This window comes from Eubalaena glacialis, chromosome 18 (genome assembly GCF_028564815.1).
Source record: "Eubalaena glacialis isolate mEubGla1 chromosome 18, mEubGla1.1.hap2.+ XY, whole genome shotgun sequence".
NCBI classification, from domain to species: domain Eukaryota; kingdom Metazoa; phylum Chordata; class Mammalia; order Artiodactyla; family Balaenidae; genus Eubalaena; species Eubalaena glacialis.
Genome location: NC_083733.1, coordinates 54019291 through 54038251, shown reverse-complemented (window position 1 = coordinate 54038251; position 18961 = coordinate 54019291). Strand labels below are relative to the sequence as shown.

General features: G+C 35.4%; 1 protein-coding gene across 2 annotated transcripts in view; it reads right to left on the bottom strand.

Moving 5' to 3' along the window:
* LOC133078912 (zinc finger protein 260) overlaps positions 1-18961 on the bottom strand; it is a 52853-nt gene that overhangs the window by 20657 nt on the left and 13235 nt on the right. The window contains exon 5 of one of the 2 annotated variants that reach the window (XM_061174123.1): positions 11286-12670. In XM_061174123.1, coding sequence (XP_061030106.1) covers positions 11286-12670 — 1385 coding nt within the window. Of the gene's footprint in view, positions 1-11105; positions 12671-18961 lie in introns of those variants that run through there. The other variant, XM_061174120.1, reaches the window with a different exon arrangement.

The window sequence follows — 18961 nt, the reverse complement described above, 5'->3', positions numbered from 1 at the left end:
GGCCTGTTAGGAACCGGGCCGCACAGCAGGAGGTGAGTGGCTGGCGGGCGAGTGAAGCTTCATCTGCTGCTCCCCATTGCTCCCCACTGCTCTCATTACTGCCTGAACCATCCCCCTCCCCCTTCCCACCCCATTCGTGGAAAAATTGTCTTCCACAAAACCAGTCCCTGGTGCCAAAAAGGTTGGGGATTGCTGCTTTAAATGATGCTTCTTCATATGTATATAATCTCCTGGTTGTAGGTCACAGGGCATCTGATCTTCATCTAAAGATAGACTACTGTGATAAGCTTCAGAAACAAACCTAGAATGTCTTTTAATAATTCAATTAAACTTTTGTAATAACACAACATAGTAACAAGGAGTCATCCAGGAAGTGAGTCTTAGGTAGTAAACACAAACCCTCAGAAGCAATTAACAACACTAGAACTTAACATACATAAAGTAATATCACTAAACCATAATTTTTCTCTCTATAATTATCCTCATTTCTACCAAAGATAGTCAGATTAAGACTGTTTGCAAAGTAAGTTTGGTTTCAATAAACTTAGCCTGATTATTTACATAAGTGTAATTCATCCTACAGGCTCTTTTAAATTGGCTGTGCTGGAACTTTTTATAAGGAATCTCAGATTGAACTTTTAAAAGGCCTCTTAAGGCCAGGAAAGCCATGCCAAGGACTTGCCACCTGTGATGGGTATAGATCTGGATGAATTCCTCCCTTCTCAAGGTCCCCAAAATAACTCAAAATTCCTGTACCCGTCAGGTGGCCTTCCTTATTTACCTGGTAAGGCTGCTGGGAACCTAGGAGTTTCCAGTTTCTGGAGGGATCAGGTAGAAAAGATAAATGTTTCTACTGTGCTTACAAAAGTATAGTTTACCAAATTGCTGTCAGTTATAATTAGCTTAAGGGGGAGGGTTTCCTTATATCTGGAAAACAAAGATTAAAAGCCAGTAATATTTCAGACAAAAAAGTCATAAAAACTATCATTCAGCCCTATGTAGCTAATTCTTGTTGATCTTGCTCTTTTGTTAACAGTTTTATGAAGCCATCAGGGTTTCCATTAGAATTCTTTAATTTCTTACCCAGTTCAGTGGTATGATGTAAAAATTATCAGAAACCTGTACTTGTCAACAGGTCCTTTCTATGAATCTTCTTGAAGATGAAGCATTTTTATAAAAGCATCAGAGTACAATAACTGCCTATAAATGACAAAAGACTTAAAAAGGCATGGTTAAAGATCTGATTACAATGCAATTGGCAAAGAAACTTGGTTACTTCTGTGACATAGAACAATTAAAGATAATAACTAGAATTATGACTGATAACATTATACTAGAACATACCAGACTTTTAGGAATTCCATGTAATTTCTAGAATAGCTATATTAATATTTATCCATACAGTATATCCTAAGAGGGTTTATCACCACTCATTTGATAATGCTTCCCATGTTCTTTAATATACCAAATAAGCCTAATTAGTTTAATATCTTTCTCTGATAAGGAGAGAAAACAAATCTCTTGAGATGTTCCAGGGGACCTCTGGAAAATGTCAAGTTTATTTCATGTCAATAACACTTCATTTAGAAGTTGATTTTTGGAAAGTTTGTCAAAAACATCAAATAGGATTATAGGTGCTGTGAAACAATACTTTTTCACTTAACTAAAGTGACAATAAAAGATTTCAAAGGCAAATACAGATAGTTAAAACAGATTACTTAAAAGGCAAAGAAACTTTTATAATCTGTTATTAAAGCAGATCATTATTCCAGGAAAACTTTGTCCTCTTAACAGAGAGGGAAACAAATTCTAGTTTTGCACCACCTTACCTTTAATATTAAAATTCATTTACTTAATTAAATTTATTCTAATCTTAGTCCTGATCACACATTAAACTCTTTGCCCGGGGTTTCTTTTCCATTACCTTCTATAATTTCCTTTTTATCTCCAGATTTTGTCCATTTCTCTTCTCTCTATCTGACCTCTCTTTCAGACAAAATTACTTTCTTTTCCCTTAACAAAATGTATTTCAATTCCTTATACCTTCTTTTTCCTTGCATACAAGGATGTTTCCTAATTAATTTTTTTTTTTACTTTATTTTTGGCTGTTGGGTCTTCGTTGCTGCGCGTGGGCTTTCTCTAGTTGCGGGGAGCGGGGGCAACTCTTTGTTGCAGTGCGCGGGTTTCTCATTGCGGTGACTTCTCGTTGCAGAGCACGGGCTCTAGGTGCATGGGCTTCAGTAGTTGCAGCACGTGGGCTCAGTAGTTGTGGCATGCGGGCTCTAGAGTGCAGGCTCAGTAGTTGTGGCTCATGGGCTTAGTTGCTCTGTGGCATGTGGGATCTTCCCAGAGCAGGGCTTGAACCCATGTCCCCTGCATTGGCAGGCGGATTCTTAACCACTGTGCCACCAGGGAAGCCCCAGAAGTTTTTAATTTTAATGACATCTGACTCATCAAGTTTTATTTTTCAGGGACCGTACTCTTGGTGTTTCTAAAAAAAATCATTGCCAAACCCAAAGTCACCTAGATTTTCTCCCATGTTATCTTCTAGAAGTTTTTGTGTTTTTGTTTTTGTTTTTTTTTTTTAGTTTTACACTGTAAAGTTAGGTCCATGATTTATTTTGAATTTTTTTTTTTTAAGTTGTAAAGCCTGGTCCAGATTCATTTTCTTAATGTGGCTATCAAGTTGTTCCATCAGTATTTGTTGATTGTTACATTTCTCCATTGATTTGTCTTTGCTGCCTTGTCAAAAATCAGTTGGCTCTATTAGTTTGGATCTATTTCTGAGCTCTCTATTCTATTCCATTGATCTACTTGTCTGTTCTTTTGCCAGTACACACTGTCTTGATTACTGTGTCTTTATAGTAAATCTTGAAGTTGATAGTATTAGTCCTCCAACTTCTTCATCTTCAGTATTGTTTGACTATTCTGGGTCCTTTGTTTTTTCATATGATCTTTAGAATCAGTTTGTCAATATCCACAAAATAACTTGTAACTTTAATTGATATAGCATTGACTCTATAGGTCAAGTTTGGAATACCTGTCATATTAACAATATTGGGTTACGAACATAGAATTTTTTAATATTTATGAACATAGAATATTAATTTATTTAGTTCTTTGATTTCTTTCATCAGAGTTTTCTAGTTCTTCTCATATATCTCTTGTACATATTTTGTTAGATTTATTCCTCAGTACTTTTTTGGTTCTAATGTAAATAATTATGTGTTTTTAATTTCAAATTCCAATTTTTCATTGCTGGTGTATAGGAAAGTACTTGACTTTTGTACATTAACCTTATGTTTTGCAACCTTGGCTATAATCACTTATTAGTCCCATGAGTTTTTTGATCATCCTTCAGGATTTTTACACATTCAACCATGTCATCTGCAAATAGCTTTATTTCTTACTTCCCAATCTGTATACGGTTTCTTTTTCTTGTTGCATTAGCTAGGACTTCCAGTACAATATTGAATATGAGTGGTGAGAGCAGATATCCTTCCCTTGTTCCTGCTCTTAGAGGGAAAGCCTTTAGTTCCTCACCATTAAATATGATGTTACCTGTTAGTTTTTGGTAGATGTTCTTATCAAATTGAAGAAGTTTCCTCTATTTCCAGTTTCCTGAGAGGGTTTTAATAATGAATGAGTATGGAATCTTTTCATATGCCTTTTCTGCATCTATTGATATGATCATATGATTTTTCTTCTTTAGCCTACTGATATGATAGATTAAATACTTGATTTTGAAATGTTGAGCCAGTCTTGCAAGCATGGGAGAAATCCCACTTGACTGTGGTATGTAATTACTTTTCTACATTTGTTGGATTTGATTTTCTAATAATTTGTTGAGGATGTTTGTTTTTATATTCATGAGAGATATTGGTATGTAATTTTCCTTCCTTACAATGTCTTTATCTGATTTTGGTATTAGGGTAATGACAGCCTCATAGAATGAGTTAGGACATCATTCTATTTTCTGGAATAGATCACAGATAATTAGTATTTCTACCTTAGACATTTGTAGAATTCACCAGTGAAATCATCTGTGCCTGATGCTTTCTGTTTTGAAGGTTGTTATTCATTTTCTCTAACAAATATGGACATATTCAGATTATCCATTTTTTTGTGTTTTGGTAGATTTTGTCTTTTTTGGAATTTGTTTTGTAAGTCATCTAATTTGCTGGGATACAGGTATTCATAGCATTTCCTTATTATACTTTATATTTCTGTGAGGTTGGTAGTTAAGCCCTCTTTTTCATTCTGGATTTTAGTACCTTCTCCCTTTTTATTTTCATGGTGGTTTTAGCCAAATATTTGTCATTTTGTTGATCTTTTACTTGATTTTTAAAAAAAAAAATTTTTTTTAATTAGTTGTTCTCTTCTTTTTTTTTTTTTAATTTTTATTTATTTATTTTTGACTGTATTGGGTCTTCGTTTCTGTGCGAGGGCTTTCTCTAGTTGCGGCAAGTGGGGGCCACTCTTCATCGCGGTGCATGGGCCTCTCACTATCGTGGCCTCTCTTGTTGTGGAGCACAGGCTCCAGACGCGCAGGCTCAGTAGTTGTGGCTCACGGGCCCAGTTGCTCCGTGGCATGTGGGATCTTCCCAGACCAGGGCTCGAACCCGTGTCCCCTGCATTAGCAGGCAGATTGTCAACCTCTGCGCCACCAGGGAAGCCCCTAAAAATTTTTTGACTGTGCCATGGGGCATGTGGGATCTTAGTTCCCCAACCAGGGATCAAACCCACGCCCCCTGCACAGAGTCTAAACCACTGGATCACCAGGGAAGTCCCTTGTTGATCTTTTAAAGAAACAAATTTTGGGTTCATTTATATATTTTTTCTATTGTCTCTTCCATTTATTTCTCATCTATTCCTTATTATTTCCTTCTTCCTTCTTGTTTTAGGTTTTTCCTCCTAGCTTCTTAAGCTGCAAAGTTAGGTTACTGATTTGAGATTTTTTTTTCTCTTTTCTTTTTTAAAATATAAGCATTTACAGCTATAAATTTACCTCTATTTGCTGCTTTATATGCATCTCATTAGGTTCATTTTCATCTGAAAATATTTTTCTAATTTTCCTTATTTTTTTGTTTGACCCTTAGGGTTAATTAGTAATGTGTTTAATTTCCAAATATCTGTGAATTTCTCAAATTTCTTGGATTTCTAATTTAATATCATGTGACTGAAGGATATACTTTGTATGACTTTAATCCTTTTAAATTTATTAAGATTTGTTTCATGTCTCAGTGTGTTTTATCCTGGAGAATGTTTTACATGTATATGCTTGAGAACAATCTGTATTTTGCTCTTATTGGGTGGAGTTTCTATTGATGCCTATTATTTAAGTGATTTATAGTTTGTTCAAGTCTTCTATTTTCTTGTTGACCAACTACCTAGTTGTTCTAGCTGATATTGAAACTGACTTTGAAGGCTCTACCTATTGTGAAATTGTCAATTTTTGCTTCATGTATTTTGGAGCTCTGTTTTTATGTGCATTCCATGTTTATTTGGGCATTTTTATATAGTAACTTTAAAATATTTATAATTCCAGCATCTTTGTCATCTCGGTTTTTTTTGTTTTGTTTTGGTCTTTTTTCATTCAAGTTGAATATTCCTTGTTCTTGCTAGGATGAGTAAGTTTTGACTGTACCCCAATGATTTGGGTTATAATCTTAAGACACTCTGGTTCCTATGTAAATCTTGTTACTTGTTGATAAGCTGGAATTTAATCATGGCTCTGTTTACACACATAGTATTTGGAGCCCCCACTGGCTGGAAAGGGAAAGGACCTTTGTTACTGCTTCATTGGAGTGATAATTCACATATTGCCCCTGTTAATGCCTGTCAGATAGTAAGGGGAGGAACACCACCCAGTAAGTGCCAAGTCGCAACAGTAGTCAATGCCCCAGTTGTACTTACACCCTCTTAATGCGTCTGCCAGCCAGGAAATGAGGTGTGCTTCATGGTTCTTGGGCTAGGTTGGCAGTCAATGCTCTACTCACATACACGATCTTTATAGATGCCCATTATTGATGGGCCAGGATGGCAGTCAGGTCTCTGCTCACACACACAGCATCTGCATATGCCCATTGCTTGGGAGAAGAGGCATTACTGCTGGGCTGGGATCTTAGGCTGTGAACACACAAGGCCTCTGCAGATGCTTACTGGCAAGAAGGGAGGATGGTGCTGCTAGCTGTTGTGCATAATAGTGTGAAAGATTGGCATTTTTAAAGTGTTCAGCTAATGTAGAGTTGGCATTGTCAACAGGGTATTGTTCTGCAGGGCAGCAACCTTCTCAGCCCTTTGTATAGGAGAAGTAGGCATACCTTGGGTGTTTTATTTTTTTGTTATTGTTTGGTGTTTTGGTAGTTGTTTGCACCTGGTGGTATTTCTAATTTCAAGTCTCTGGTGCTCAGATAGGAATATATGGGAAGACAAAAACAACAAAACACCCAGTCTTCCGCCAGGGAACTCACCACTGGGCTGGGTTGTTACTTGAATCCCAAGGTCAATAGAGTTGGGCCTTCATTACTCCAACTTTCAGATTCTTCTTATTTCATGTATTTTTTCCATGGATTTTAAGTCTAATAAGTGGAGAGTAATAGGGCAAAATGTGTTTACTCCATCATGTCCAGAAGTATGGTTTCTTATCTTTGTTCTTTTGCACATACAGGATATTTCTCCCCCTCCCTGCTTCTAAGATTTTCTCTTTGGCATGGATTTTAATCAATTTCGTTATGATTCCCTTGGAGTAATAACCCTTGTCCCCCATGTTTCTTGTGATTGGGATAGGTTGAACTTCATGGACCTGTGGGTTTATAATTTTCATGAAATTTGGAAAGTTTTCAGCCATTATTTTTAAAAATTAATTAATTTATTGATTGATTTATTTTTGGCTGCATTGGGTCTTCGTTGCTGCACGCGGGCTTTCTCTAGTTGTGGTGACCGGGGGCTGCTCTTCATTGTGGTGCGCGGACTTCTCGTTGCAGTGGCTTCTCGTTTCAGAGCATGGGCTCTAGGGTGCATGGGCTTCAGTAGTTATGGCATGTGGGCTCAGCAGTTGTGGCTCACAGGTTCCAAAGCGCAGGCTCAGTAGTTCTGGTGCATGGGCTTAGTTGCTCCACAGCATGTGGGATCTTCCCGGACCAGGGCTTGAACCCATCTCCCCTGCATTGGCAGGTGGATTCTTAACCACTGCACCACCAGGGAAGTCCCTCAGCCATTATTTCTTCAATTATTTTTTCGTCCCCTGCCCGTTCTTTTTCCTCTCTTCTAGGGATCTCAATTACACGTAATTAGGCTAGTTGAAGTTGTCGTACAGCTCTCTGATACTCATATTTTCTCAGTCTGTTTTTCTCTGTTTCAATTTATATAGTTTTTATTGCTATGTCTTCAAGTTTACTAATGCTTGCTTTTGCAATGTTTAATCTATTAACCCTAGCAACTGTATTTTTATGTCTCAGACGTTGTTTTTACCTCTAGATTTGTTTGGGTCTTTTAAATATTTTCCACATTGGTACTTAACATGATCAATCTCTCTTCCTTGTTGGATATGTAGAATATAGTTATGACTTTTGTATTGTCAGTGTCTATTATCAAATACAAAATCTATTTTTGTCATTTCTAGTTCTGGTTGTGTTTCTATTGATTTTTCGCATTATAGTCATGTATGCCTGCTTATTTACACTTCTGGTAAAATTTCTTTACTACAGACATTATGAAAGTTACCTTCAATGTGCTTGGTATTTTTGCATTTCTATAAATATACTCAAACTTTGTTCTGTAATATACTTATGTTACCTGGAAACAATTTGTTCAAGATTTGCTTTAAGCTCTGCTAGGTGGGACTAGGAAAGCCTTAATCTAGTGCTAACTCACCTCTCTACTGAGGCAATAGCTTTTTGAGTAATCTAACCAGTGCCCTATAAATTATGAGGTTTACCACTCTTGCTGATGGGGACACAAACTATCCCTGGCTCTGTGTGAGCTCCAAGGATTACCTGTGCTCTTAAGCATTTCTTTTGCTGGCCTCACGTGGTTTCCTTGATCCCATGCACTGATTAGAACTTGGCTCAATACTCTGCCCTGCAGACTCTAGCCATCACTGCCTCCCTGGACTCTCAGCTCCATCTTGTCTACTTAGGGAGATTACAAAGCTCCCCTTGTATTCCCCCTCACAGTGCTGAGATGTGGAAATGCTCTCTAGGCAGTAAGCTGGGTCAAGTGTATGGATCACATTTGTTTATACTTTCTTAGGCATTACCATTGTGTTGCCTGGTGTCCAATGTCTGAAAACCTTTATTTCTCATATTTTATCTAGCGTTTTGTTATTTTAGGCAGGAAGGTAAATCCTGCCTCTATTATTCCCATTTTGACTGGAAACAGAGTATTAAAAAAAAAATTCTATTCTTAAGAACTGCAAGAAAAAAAAAAAAATAGAATTGCAAGAGGACTACAGAGCTTCCATATGCCCTTCTCCCAGTTTGCATAATACTAACATTTTACACTACTGTAGTATAATGATCAAAACCAGGACATTAACATTGGGAACAATACTATCAATCAAATGACAGATTTGATTGAATTTCATCAAGTTTTCTCTGTTAATGTTCCAAAAATTGAATCCACAATCCAGCATTGTATTTAGTTCCCTTACCTTTTATGACCTAGAAAAGTTATGAACTTTTGGAGTATTGGGCAAGTTATTTTACAAAAGGGTATTCATTTTGGGTCTGCCTGCAGTTCCCTCATTATTAGAAAATAGTTACGCATGTTTTGGTGAGAATACTACCCAAGCGTTTGCCCTTCTTAGTGCATCACCTTGATGCCAATGTCTCACTGTTGGTGATTATTTGGTTAAAGGGGTGTGTGCAATGTCTTATCTTTGTAATTAAATACTTGGGAGAGATACTTTGAGACAATTCTAATATCCCATTTTTTCCTTATACTTTCACCTTCAACTCTTACCATCCATCAATGGATTTTGTATATAATTACCACTATTATTATGGTGATTTCCTATTTCCCTCATTCCCTTTAAATTTATTAATTAGAATTCTTCACCATTAAATTGAACCAGAATCCTTTCTTTGCAGTAGCTAATTTTATGGTCAGGACAGCAATAAACAGGATAGGTCTGGAACATCCCCTTGTATTTGGGGAAAGAACCCAAAGCTTCCAAGTAGGCTAGGGAAAATGTGGAAAGGATAAAGGAGCAAATGAAAATGGAAAGGAATAAATTTTATCAATTTGAGCACCAAGAAAAAGTACCAAAAGTTACATTTTGGTTTATCAGATTAGCAGTCTGTGAAGTGACAGGAGTTCATAACAAAATTCAAAGAAAAATGTTAATGTAATGTGACCAAAATGTTAATGTAATGTGAACAAAATGTAGCTGTAATTACAAATAAGGGAGACAATAAGGATGTGTTGTATTTTTTTTTCATTTATTCATTAATGATTCAAAAAATAAGTGTCAAGCCACATGGTTATTTTATTTCTGTCATTAATTTTAAGTCCATATATAAGGTTTGGATAGCTCATTGTTTTAATTTGTTCGAGCAAGCAAAAAATATTAAAAACACACAAAGAAGTGTAGGGCAAGTAGCTCTGGAGTACTACGCAAGAGGAGGGAAATTAATCAGCATTGATGGTAACTCAGAATAACCAGGTAGAGTAGGATAGAAGAGCAAATCAGCAGTGTGGTCACATGACAGCTCAGTAAGTAGAGTGAGCTATTAATAACAACATTAATAATTATAATACAATTGAACTGTTTCAAAGATATGAAACAGCAAGTATCCTAATAAAAAGGGTAACAACAGAGACCCATTCTTTTACTCTGTAGGACATGAATGATCTATCAGTTACATACTTTTAATAACTGCTAACTTAAATAAATTACTAATAAGGAATATGTAAAGAAAACATAGCTCAGTATACCCAATGAGAAAACACCTTACTTACTACTGCTGATCATGCAAAACTGGGCAAGACACCAATCTCAAAAATTAAAATCTAATGAAAGACAGTGATGTAAATGTATGTAAATATAACAGGTAAATTTTCTTATAAAAATTAATAACCAGTGGCTTTTGATCACTTTGATTATATAACCAGGTCAACTGTCGTAAGAAAGAGGTGATGAGTAGCTAAGATTTGCAACCTTATTAACTGTCTCATTTTTTTTTGTTGTCTCTCTGTTTTTCCTGAGTCAGGGAAGATTGCTAAAATCAAAGGTCTACTGATTTTCCAACTGCCAAAACACAGTAAGACAACACTGAACGGAATAAAAAGGAAAATTATAAATAGATACAAAACCCAATTGAAGCCATGGTAATAGCAGCGTTGTAAACCCTCTTAATTTTAGTGACCAGTTTATAATCATTGCAATAGCTGTAGATTTTCTCCTACTTTTAAAGCTGCCTCACAAATTTAAGAGACTGATAAGATTGGGTTAGAATATTTTATGAAATATTTAAAATGCTCATTTCATTTGGATGCCGACTGGTACTGCCTAGAGGTGAAAAGCCTCCTTAAAGGAATTGTGTTGCAAAAGGTATTTAGGGAAATCTGTTGTGTCAAAACAAAATAGAAATTCAAAAAGAATTCAAACATTTGATGACAATGGAAAAGTTAAAACATCTACCATTAAAACAAAATCAAGAGAAAACAAAACAAAACAAATCTACACAAACACCTTGCAGGACCACAAAACTTTAAAACCACATAGTATCTGGGGGTTCTAACTCTCTGGAGAAGATAAGTATGCCATATAAAACAAGCAAAAAATTAGAATGCAAAAGATATATTTGAGCAATATTACAAATCACTAAGCCAAAAACGATAAATAGGCAAAAGAACAAAAACACAAACACCAAAAGTAACTGTAAGCAAAACATCCCTGGACAAGAAACTCATATGAAAATAACTCAAATAATTAATAATTAGGGAAATACATTTCCCATGCATTTAAGAAACGGATTGATAGGCATCATCCTACATAAACAGATATTCAGAATGTTAATTGATATAAAAAGGAGAAATATTTGGTGATATTGAACAAAGCTGAAAGTATGTATCACTTATGAATGAATAATTCTAGTTTTAGAGTGGCCATAAAGTCTGGAAATAGATTTAAGAGAGGTAGAATCTCTGCGATAACGTCTACTTAAATACACAGATTTTTCCAATGAAACTCAGAAACAAATGGGCTTTATATATGTCTTTCATTCAAAAGTCTTCTCACCAGTACAACTTGTTCAATATCAAGTAAGTTGCCTGCCCACTCTAAAGGCATTCCCACATTCCTTACATTCATAGGGTTTCTTACTATTATGAATTCTCTGATGTTTTGTAAAGGATGAACTATGTCTAAAGGCCTTCCCACATGCCTTGCATTCATAAGGTTTCTCTCCAGTATGAATTCTCTGATGTTCAGTAAGGGCCGAACTGTGTCTAAAGGCCTTCCCACATACCTTACATTCATAAGGTTTCTCACCACTATGAATTCTCTGATGTTGAATAAGGGCTGAAGTAAGTCTAAAGAACTTTCCACACGCTTTACATTCATAAGGTTTCTGACCACTGTGAATTCTCTGATGTCGAGTAAGTTCACTACCTACTCCAAAAGCTTTCCCACATTCCTTACATTTATATGGTTTCTCACCAGTATGAATTCTCTGATGTCTAGTCAGGGATGAACTGTTTCTAAAGACCTTTCCACACGCTTTGCATTCATAGGGTTTCTTACCACTATGAATTCTCTGATGTCGAGCAAGTTCTCGACAGACTCCAAAAGTCTTCCCACATTCTTTACATGCATAAGGTTTCTCACCAGTATGAATTCTCTGATGTTCAGTAAGCTGTGAACTAATTCTAAAGACCTTCTCACATTGTATACATTTGTATGGCTTCTCACCAGTATGAATTCTCTGATGTTCAGTCAGTTGTGAATGAAATCTAAAGTCCTTGCCACATTCCATACATTTGTAAGGTTTCTCATCAGTATGGATTTTCTGATGTCTAGTAAGTTGTGCATGCACTCTAAACGATTTCCTACAGAAAGTGCATTCATAGGGTTTCTCACCATCATGAATTCTTTGAAGTGGAGTGATTTTTTCAATTCTTCTAAAAATCCTTCCATATTGCTTACATTTATAGCACTTCTGATCATCACAGTGTACACTACGGTCTTCATAAAAACTAAATGCATTCCCACATTCCATACATTTACAAGGTTTCACACCACTATGAATATTCAGTTGTAGGGTATGTGGGTCATCTACTCCAAAGGTTTTCCAATATCTACTACATTCAGAGGTTTTCTCACCAGTATATATTTTCTCATATTCATCAAAGTTTAAGTCACAACTAAGGACCTTCCCATATTCCTTACAGGGCTTCTCACTATCATGAATTCTCTGATGTAATGTAAGAGATTTATGATTTTTGTAATTGGGCACTTTTTCAGAGATGATTTTCACTTGACTGAAATATCCCACTTCAGGTCTTTGTACTTCAATCTTCCTTTTGCTTTGCCAATCATTTCTGACAATGGAGTTCTCAAGGCCAACTAATTTACTACTTTCTATTACTTCCCACTGCGAATCATTTTTTTCAATACCATCCTTCTCTGTAGATAAAGTCTTTTTGTCATACTTGGATTCCAAGTCTGAAAGAAAGGGAAAAAACAATTTCTTTTTTCATGTGTCACGAAGATAAAATAGTTATAAAATGCACAGGAGAAAAACTGAAAATAATTCACAGTATAAGTGAATGATTAAAATACTGTTACGAAGTTTGAGGAAAGGTAAAGAGAACTCAGAGAATGATAAGAGTATAACATAAGGTTGTGAGGTTTGTGCTAAGAGAAATGGATTAAGTCAGTGGGTCTGAAATTTTGGTGCTGATCATCACCTAGTAAGCTTGTCAAGTACTGATGTTCATGAACTAATCCAGATAAACTGAATCAACACCTATAGATGTGGAATTTAGTCATCAGTATCTTGTAGAGATACTGCAAATACAGATCAAAATTTGATTATCGATACATACTAACAGTTTTCTGATACTTTTCTTTTTTTCTTTTACAATATAATCCCAATACTTTACCATCGATAACAGGGTGCTGCTTGTAAAACAACATTTTAATCCATTATCCCCTTTCACCTAATTATTTTCACCTTCTGCATCAAACCACATTTCCTATCATTTAGAGATACCCACAAGATATTTCATTTCTCAGAAATGGAATCCGTATATACTACCTCCTTTTCGTTGTCCGGGTCTAAAAGTTACCACCCTCTGAAATGATGTACTAGCTGGCTCTAATTAAGCTCATATCTACGTCTCTATTCCAATATCTAGTTCCTTGCCCTCATACCCATTTTTTCAATTGTGTAATCTGTAATTTTCTCTGTTATCATACTGTTTATTTCCTTATTAAACTCCAAAAGGAAAAATAAAATCATTCTTCTATGTGCCACTGAATAGCAAGCCCCAAGGTCATAGTAGTTTACAATTACAGGAAAAGCAAATCACTGGTTGAAAGCAATGTGAGAATAAAAGCCAATATTACAAAAATAAGTCACTGGAGAACACAATTATCAAAATAATTATATAACTATAAGAATCTCCATGCCTTTAAAACCTCACACTACACTACAGTGATTTTATATAAATTTATATACATGAAATTTATAATATCGTAAGATACATTCATATATATAATAGTGTTTATAAATGATTGTTTTCCAATTGCCTCTCCACCTATGCATACTGTCTCCATCACTGCTGTTAATCTCCTCCTATGCAAAACCATGAGTTTCTTCATCCCAATAAAGATGGTGTTTTATTTACCTCTCTTCAGTAACATTTTCACTATTATTCATCTATCCTCCTGAAATCCTAGTCTATATTTAAATGTTTTCCTTTATGCTCTTTCCCAGGTATTCCTTTCCATTTTCCTATTCTCAAAGCTAACCACTGCTATACTGCCTAAAAAAGTATCAGAATGTTTTAGATATTATAATAGGTATTTCTCATATTTTAAAGCTTATGCAATTCTGAGTAAACCTGTGGCTGAAAAGGAGGATTTGGTAACAGAATGGTATGTAAAAGGTGGTGGAGGTGGGCAAGAGTGTAAGGCACTTTGTAACAAAAGATCTCTTGGACCTAGCTGGAGATTGGCAATCAGATGAGGGAACAGCCTAAGGAAAATCCAAAGTGACTGATATACATTGCATGATAAAAGGCAAAAATAATTTCCTGTGACTGAATTATGTATAATTAAGGTGAAATAATGCAAACACCATTATTTGACTGAAACAATAAAATCATAAATGAATGCCAGTATCAGTAAACTAAAAGTACTTCCACTTAGAAATGAAGAAACTTTCTATCAAATAACTGTTTAGTTATTGTGGAAATGTAACTGAAATTACAAAACTTTCAGGGAATGGTGGCATTGAAAATATTGCACATTAAAAATCTATGAAACTCAATATTAGTCACATAGAAAGTAAGGATTTAAACACTTATATTGATAAAAATGAAAGAATGAAAACCAATGTATACATTCCACTCAAGAAGACAGAAAAGAACAAAGTGACCTAAAGAAAAGTTAAGAGGAGAATTCAATAAATATAGAATCAGAATGTGATGAGTTAGAGAACATATAAAGAATATAATCAACAAATATAAAAAGTGAAAGAAATCAAAGATGACATAAACAGTTGGAGAAATATACCATGTTCTTGGATTGGAAGAATCAATACTGTGAAAATGACTATACTACCCAAAGCAATCTACAGATTCAATGCAATCCCCATCAAACTCCTAGTGGTATTCCTCACAGAATAAGAACAAAAAATTTTACAATTCATATGGAAACACAAAAGACCCGAATAGCCAAAGCAATCTTGAGAAAGAAAAACAGAGCTGGAGGAATCAGGCTCCCCGACTTCAAACTATACCACAAAGCTACAGTAATCAAGACAGTATGGTACTGGCACAAAAACAGAAAAATAGATCAATGGAGCAGGATAGAATGCCCAGAGATAAACCCACGCACATATTGTCATCTAATTTACGACAAGGGAGGCAAGAACATACAATGGAGAAAGGACAGCCTCTTCAATAAGTGGTGCTGGGAAAACTGGATAGCTACATGTAAAAGAATGAAATTAGAACACTCCCTAACACCATACACAAAAATAAACTCCAAATGGATTAAAGACCTAAATGTAAGACCAGACACTATAAAACTGTTAGAGGAAAACATACGAAAAACACTCTTTGACACAAACCACAGCAAGATCTTTTTTGTCCCACCTCCTAGAGTAACGGAAATAAAAACAAAAATAAACAAATGGGACTTAATTAAACTTAAAAGCTTTTGCACAGCAAAGGAAACCATAAACAAGACACAAAGACAACCCTCAGAATAGGAGAAAATATTTGCAAATGAAACAACAGACAAAGGATTACTCTCCAAAATACACAAACAGCTCACGGAACTCAATATCAAAAAAACAAACAATCCAATTAAAAAATGGATGGAAGACCTAAATAGACATTTCACCAAGGAAGACATACAGATGGCCAAGAGGCACATGAAAAGATGCTCAACATCACTAATTATTAGAGAAATGCAAATCAAAACTACAATGAGGTATCACCTCATGCCGGTCAGAATGGCTATTCTCAAACAATCTAGAAACAATAAATGCTGGAAAGGGTTTGGTGAAAAGAGAACCCTCCTGCACTGTTGGTGGGAATGTAAATTGAAACAACCACTATGGAAAACAGTATGGAGGTTCCTTAAAAAACTAAAAATAGAACTACCATATGACCCAGCAATCCCACTACTAGGCATATACCCTGAGAAAAGCATAATTCAAAAAGAGACATGTACCACAACGTTCATTGTAGCACTATTTACAATAGCCAGGACATGGAACCAACCTAAATGTCCATCGACAAACGAATGGATAAAGAAGATGTGGCACATATATACAATGGACTATTACTCAGCCATAAAAAGAAACGAAATTGAGTTATTTGTAGTGAGGTGGATGGACCTAGAGTCTGTCATACAGGGTGAAGTAAGTCAGAAAGAGAAAAACAAATACCGTATTCTAACACATATACATGGAATCTAAAAAAAAAAAAAATGGTATTGATGAACCTAGTTGCAGGGCAGGAATAAAGATGTAGACATAGAGAATGGACTTGAGGACACGGGGTGGGAGGGGGAAGCTGGGGCGAAGTGAGAGAGTAGCATCGACACATATACACTACAGAATGTAAAGTAGTTAGCTAGTGGGAAGCAGCAGCATAGCACAGAGAGATCAGCTCTGTGCTTTGCGATGACCTAGAGGGGTGGGATAGGGAGGATGGGAGGGAGGCTCAAGAGGGAGGGAATACGGGGACATATGTATGCATATGGCTGATTCACTTTGGTGTACAACAGAAACTAACACAGTATTGTGAAGCAATTATACTCCAATAAAGATCTATTTAAAAAAAAAAGTAAATGACAAGTGAAAGAACCATCACAGAAGGTATTTTTTAAATGTTATAAGATTCGTATGCCAATCAATTTGGAAATGTTGACTTATGAATTATTTTCTAGGTAAATAAATACTGAAAACCCCAGAAGCCATAAAAGTTGAAAAAAGAAAAATTTGCTAGAAAGAGATAAAATTGTCAAAGACTTACCTCCCATGAAACAAAAAATCATAAGCATGCCTATTGCCCAGGTTGTGGCAATAAACCAGGTAATGAACCAGGGCTCCTAAAGTAAAGATCTGAGTCATAACCTGGAGCAGGGAAGGTAGAAGATGTGCCCTTGACTGTTGTGACAGAAGCAAGAATGTTTTATAATATTAATGAATCATAACAAAAAGACACAGAAATCATCAAAGGAGACCACCATTTTGACAATACAAGAATCAAAAGAGGGTGAAAAGTACTTTGTGTACTAAAACATGTTAACTAAACAACTAAAAATTTATAGCTAGTATTAATTTTTTAAAAAGGAACAAAACACATAAAACATGGAAGACCAGAAGGACTCACTTTTAACCAATTCAGGTGTTTGGTCTGGGATAGGGAAGGTATAGGGTGAGCCTGGGAAAGCTTCAGAAAGCATTAGTAAATTCAAAGAATAAAGAATCAAGTCAAAGGTACACAAAAATCCATAAGGAATTAGTATTTATACAGCTAGGCATCAATAATCAAAGACTGTGATGGGCTAAAGTATACTAAACCAATGAAAATCAACAAATCCATAATGATACATAAATAAGAGATCAGAAAATTTGAAGTGCACCATTTGAGGTGGCTAATTAGTTACAATCATATAAAGAGTATAATCAAACACTTGCTGCCTTTTCCATTAGATTTCAAGTTTATCAAGTAGCATGAGGGTAACTAATTAAATGTATTAGAAGGAATGATGGACTTAGTACAACACTGATTTAAATGAAGGTTTTCAATTGTAAAAAGCATTAAGTGAATTGTTGATGAGGAACTGTATATTCATAGAATGCTAAAATATGACCACAGAGATCCCTTTCTGACCATAATATCTGAATTAGTTCCATCATTCTTCATCCCTTTATTTTGCTTACTTTTCTTCATAGCACATATCACTATCCATGATATATCTTCTAATCATCTATTTACCTATTTATTATATATCTCACTTACTAGTATGTTAGTTCCATGACATTAAGATCTGTATTGGTCTTTCTTACCATTGTACTTATAGGGCTAACACAATATCTATCTTACTGTAGACACTGATTAAGTGTTGATTATATAAATGACCAAGATTTTTTTGTCAGTGAAGACATTTATGTAAGTCTAAATACAAGAGGAACTAGGGGAAATGTTGGTTGAATTGGGGAAGATTTTAATTTGCTTCCCCAAGTATCAGGCTTTTTTCCCATAGGGGTTTAAAGGGAGTTTCCCCAAAACATCACAGGGGCCAATCTCCTCTTGGACAGGCTGGGCTTTTTACTCTGGTGATGGCTTTCCTTGCTTCATCAAGTCCTCACTCACCTAGCCCCGTTTACTTGTCACATCCCTTGTAACCCTCCAAGGCAACTTCCCTTCTACTAATAAGGTAGTCAAAACTGGATTAGAAATGGAACACCCTGCTTACAACAAAGAAATGTAACATAATATACAGAAATATATAAGAATCAGAACCAATTCTAAAAAACACTTTTGAGAATTGGTTAAGTTTTTAATAAATGAGGTTGAAATGAAAGACTTCAGAGAAGAGAAATATGAGAAGATTGAAAGAACATTCACCTTAGAGTGACCATAGAATTACAAAGTATAAAGAGAGTATAAATTTTCTGACCTCTTATTTATGTATCATTATGGATTTGTTGATTTTCATTGGTTTAGTATACTTCAGCCCATCATAGTCTTTGATTGTTAATGGCTAGCTGTATAAATACTTTACCAGATAGGTAAAGAAGTGTCTTCTTTTATTTAAACCCATGCTATCTCTTTGCCTTGAGAGGCAGTATGTTGTAACAGCTAAGAATATCAACTTTGGTGCCAGACTGCTTGGGTAAGAAAACCTGCTTCTGACACTAGCTATGTAACCCTGGAGGGGTAGCCTAAATACTCTTTGTCTTAGCAATCTCTTCAAAGAACAATAATGCAAGTAGTATTTATGCCATAGGGTTGTAGAATTAAATAACTCAGTATATTAAAAGGGCTTAAATCAGGGCCTGGTACAAGGCAAGAACTATGTGAGCTGAGAGGAAAACAAGGAGCTTTCTAAAACATTAAAAGGTCCTTGCTGGAATACTGACTTAACGTTAAATGCAAAGTTCTTTAACCCCATAGCAGGTGTAAGACAACACTTGTGTCAGGCAATGAATATGACTTCTATTTGCCAATGTAACAATATAAATTATACAAATTCTTTTAATAATCA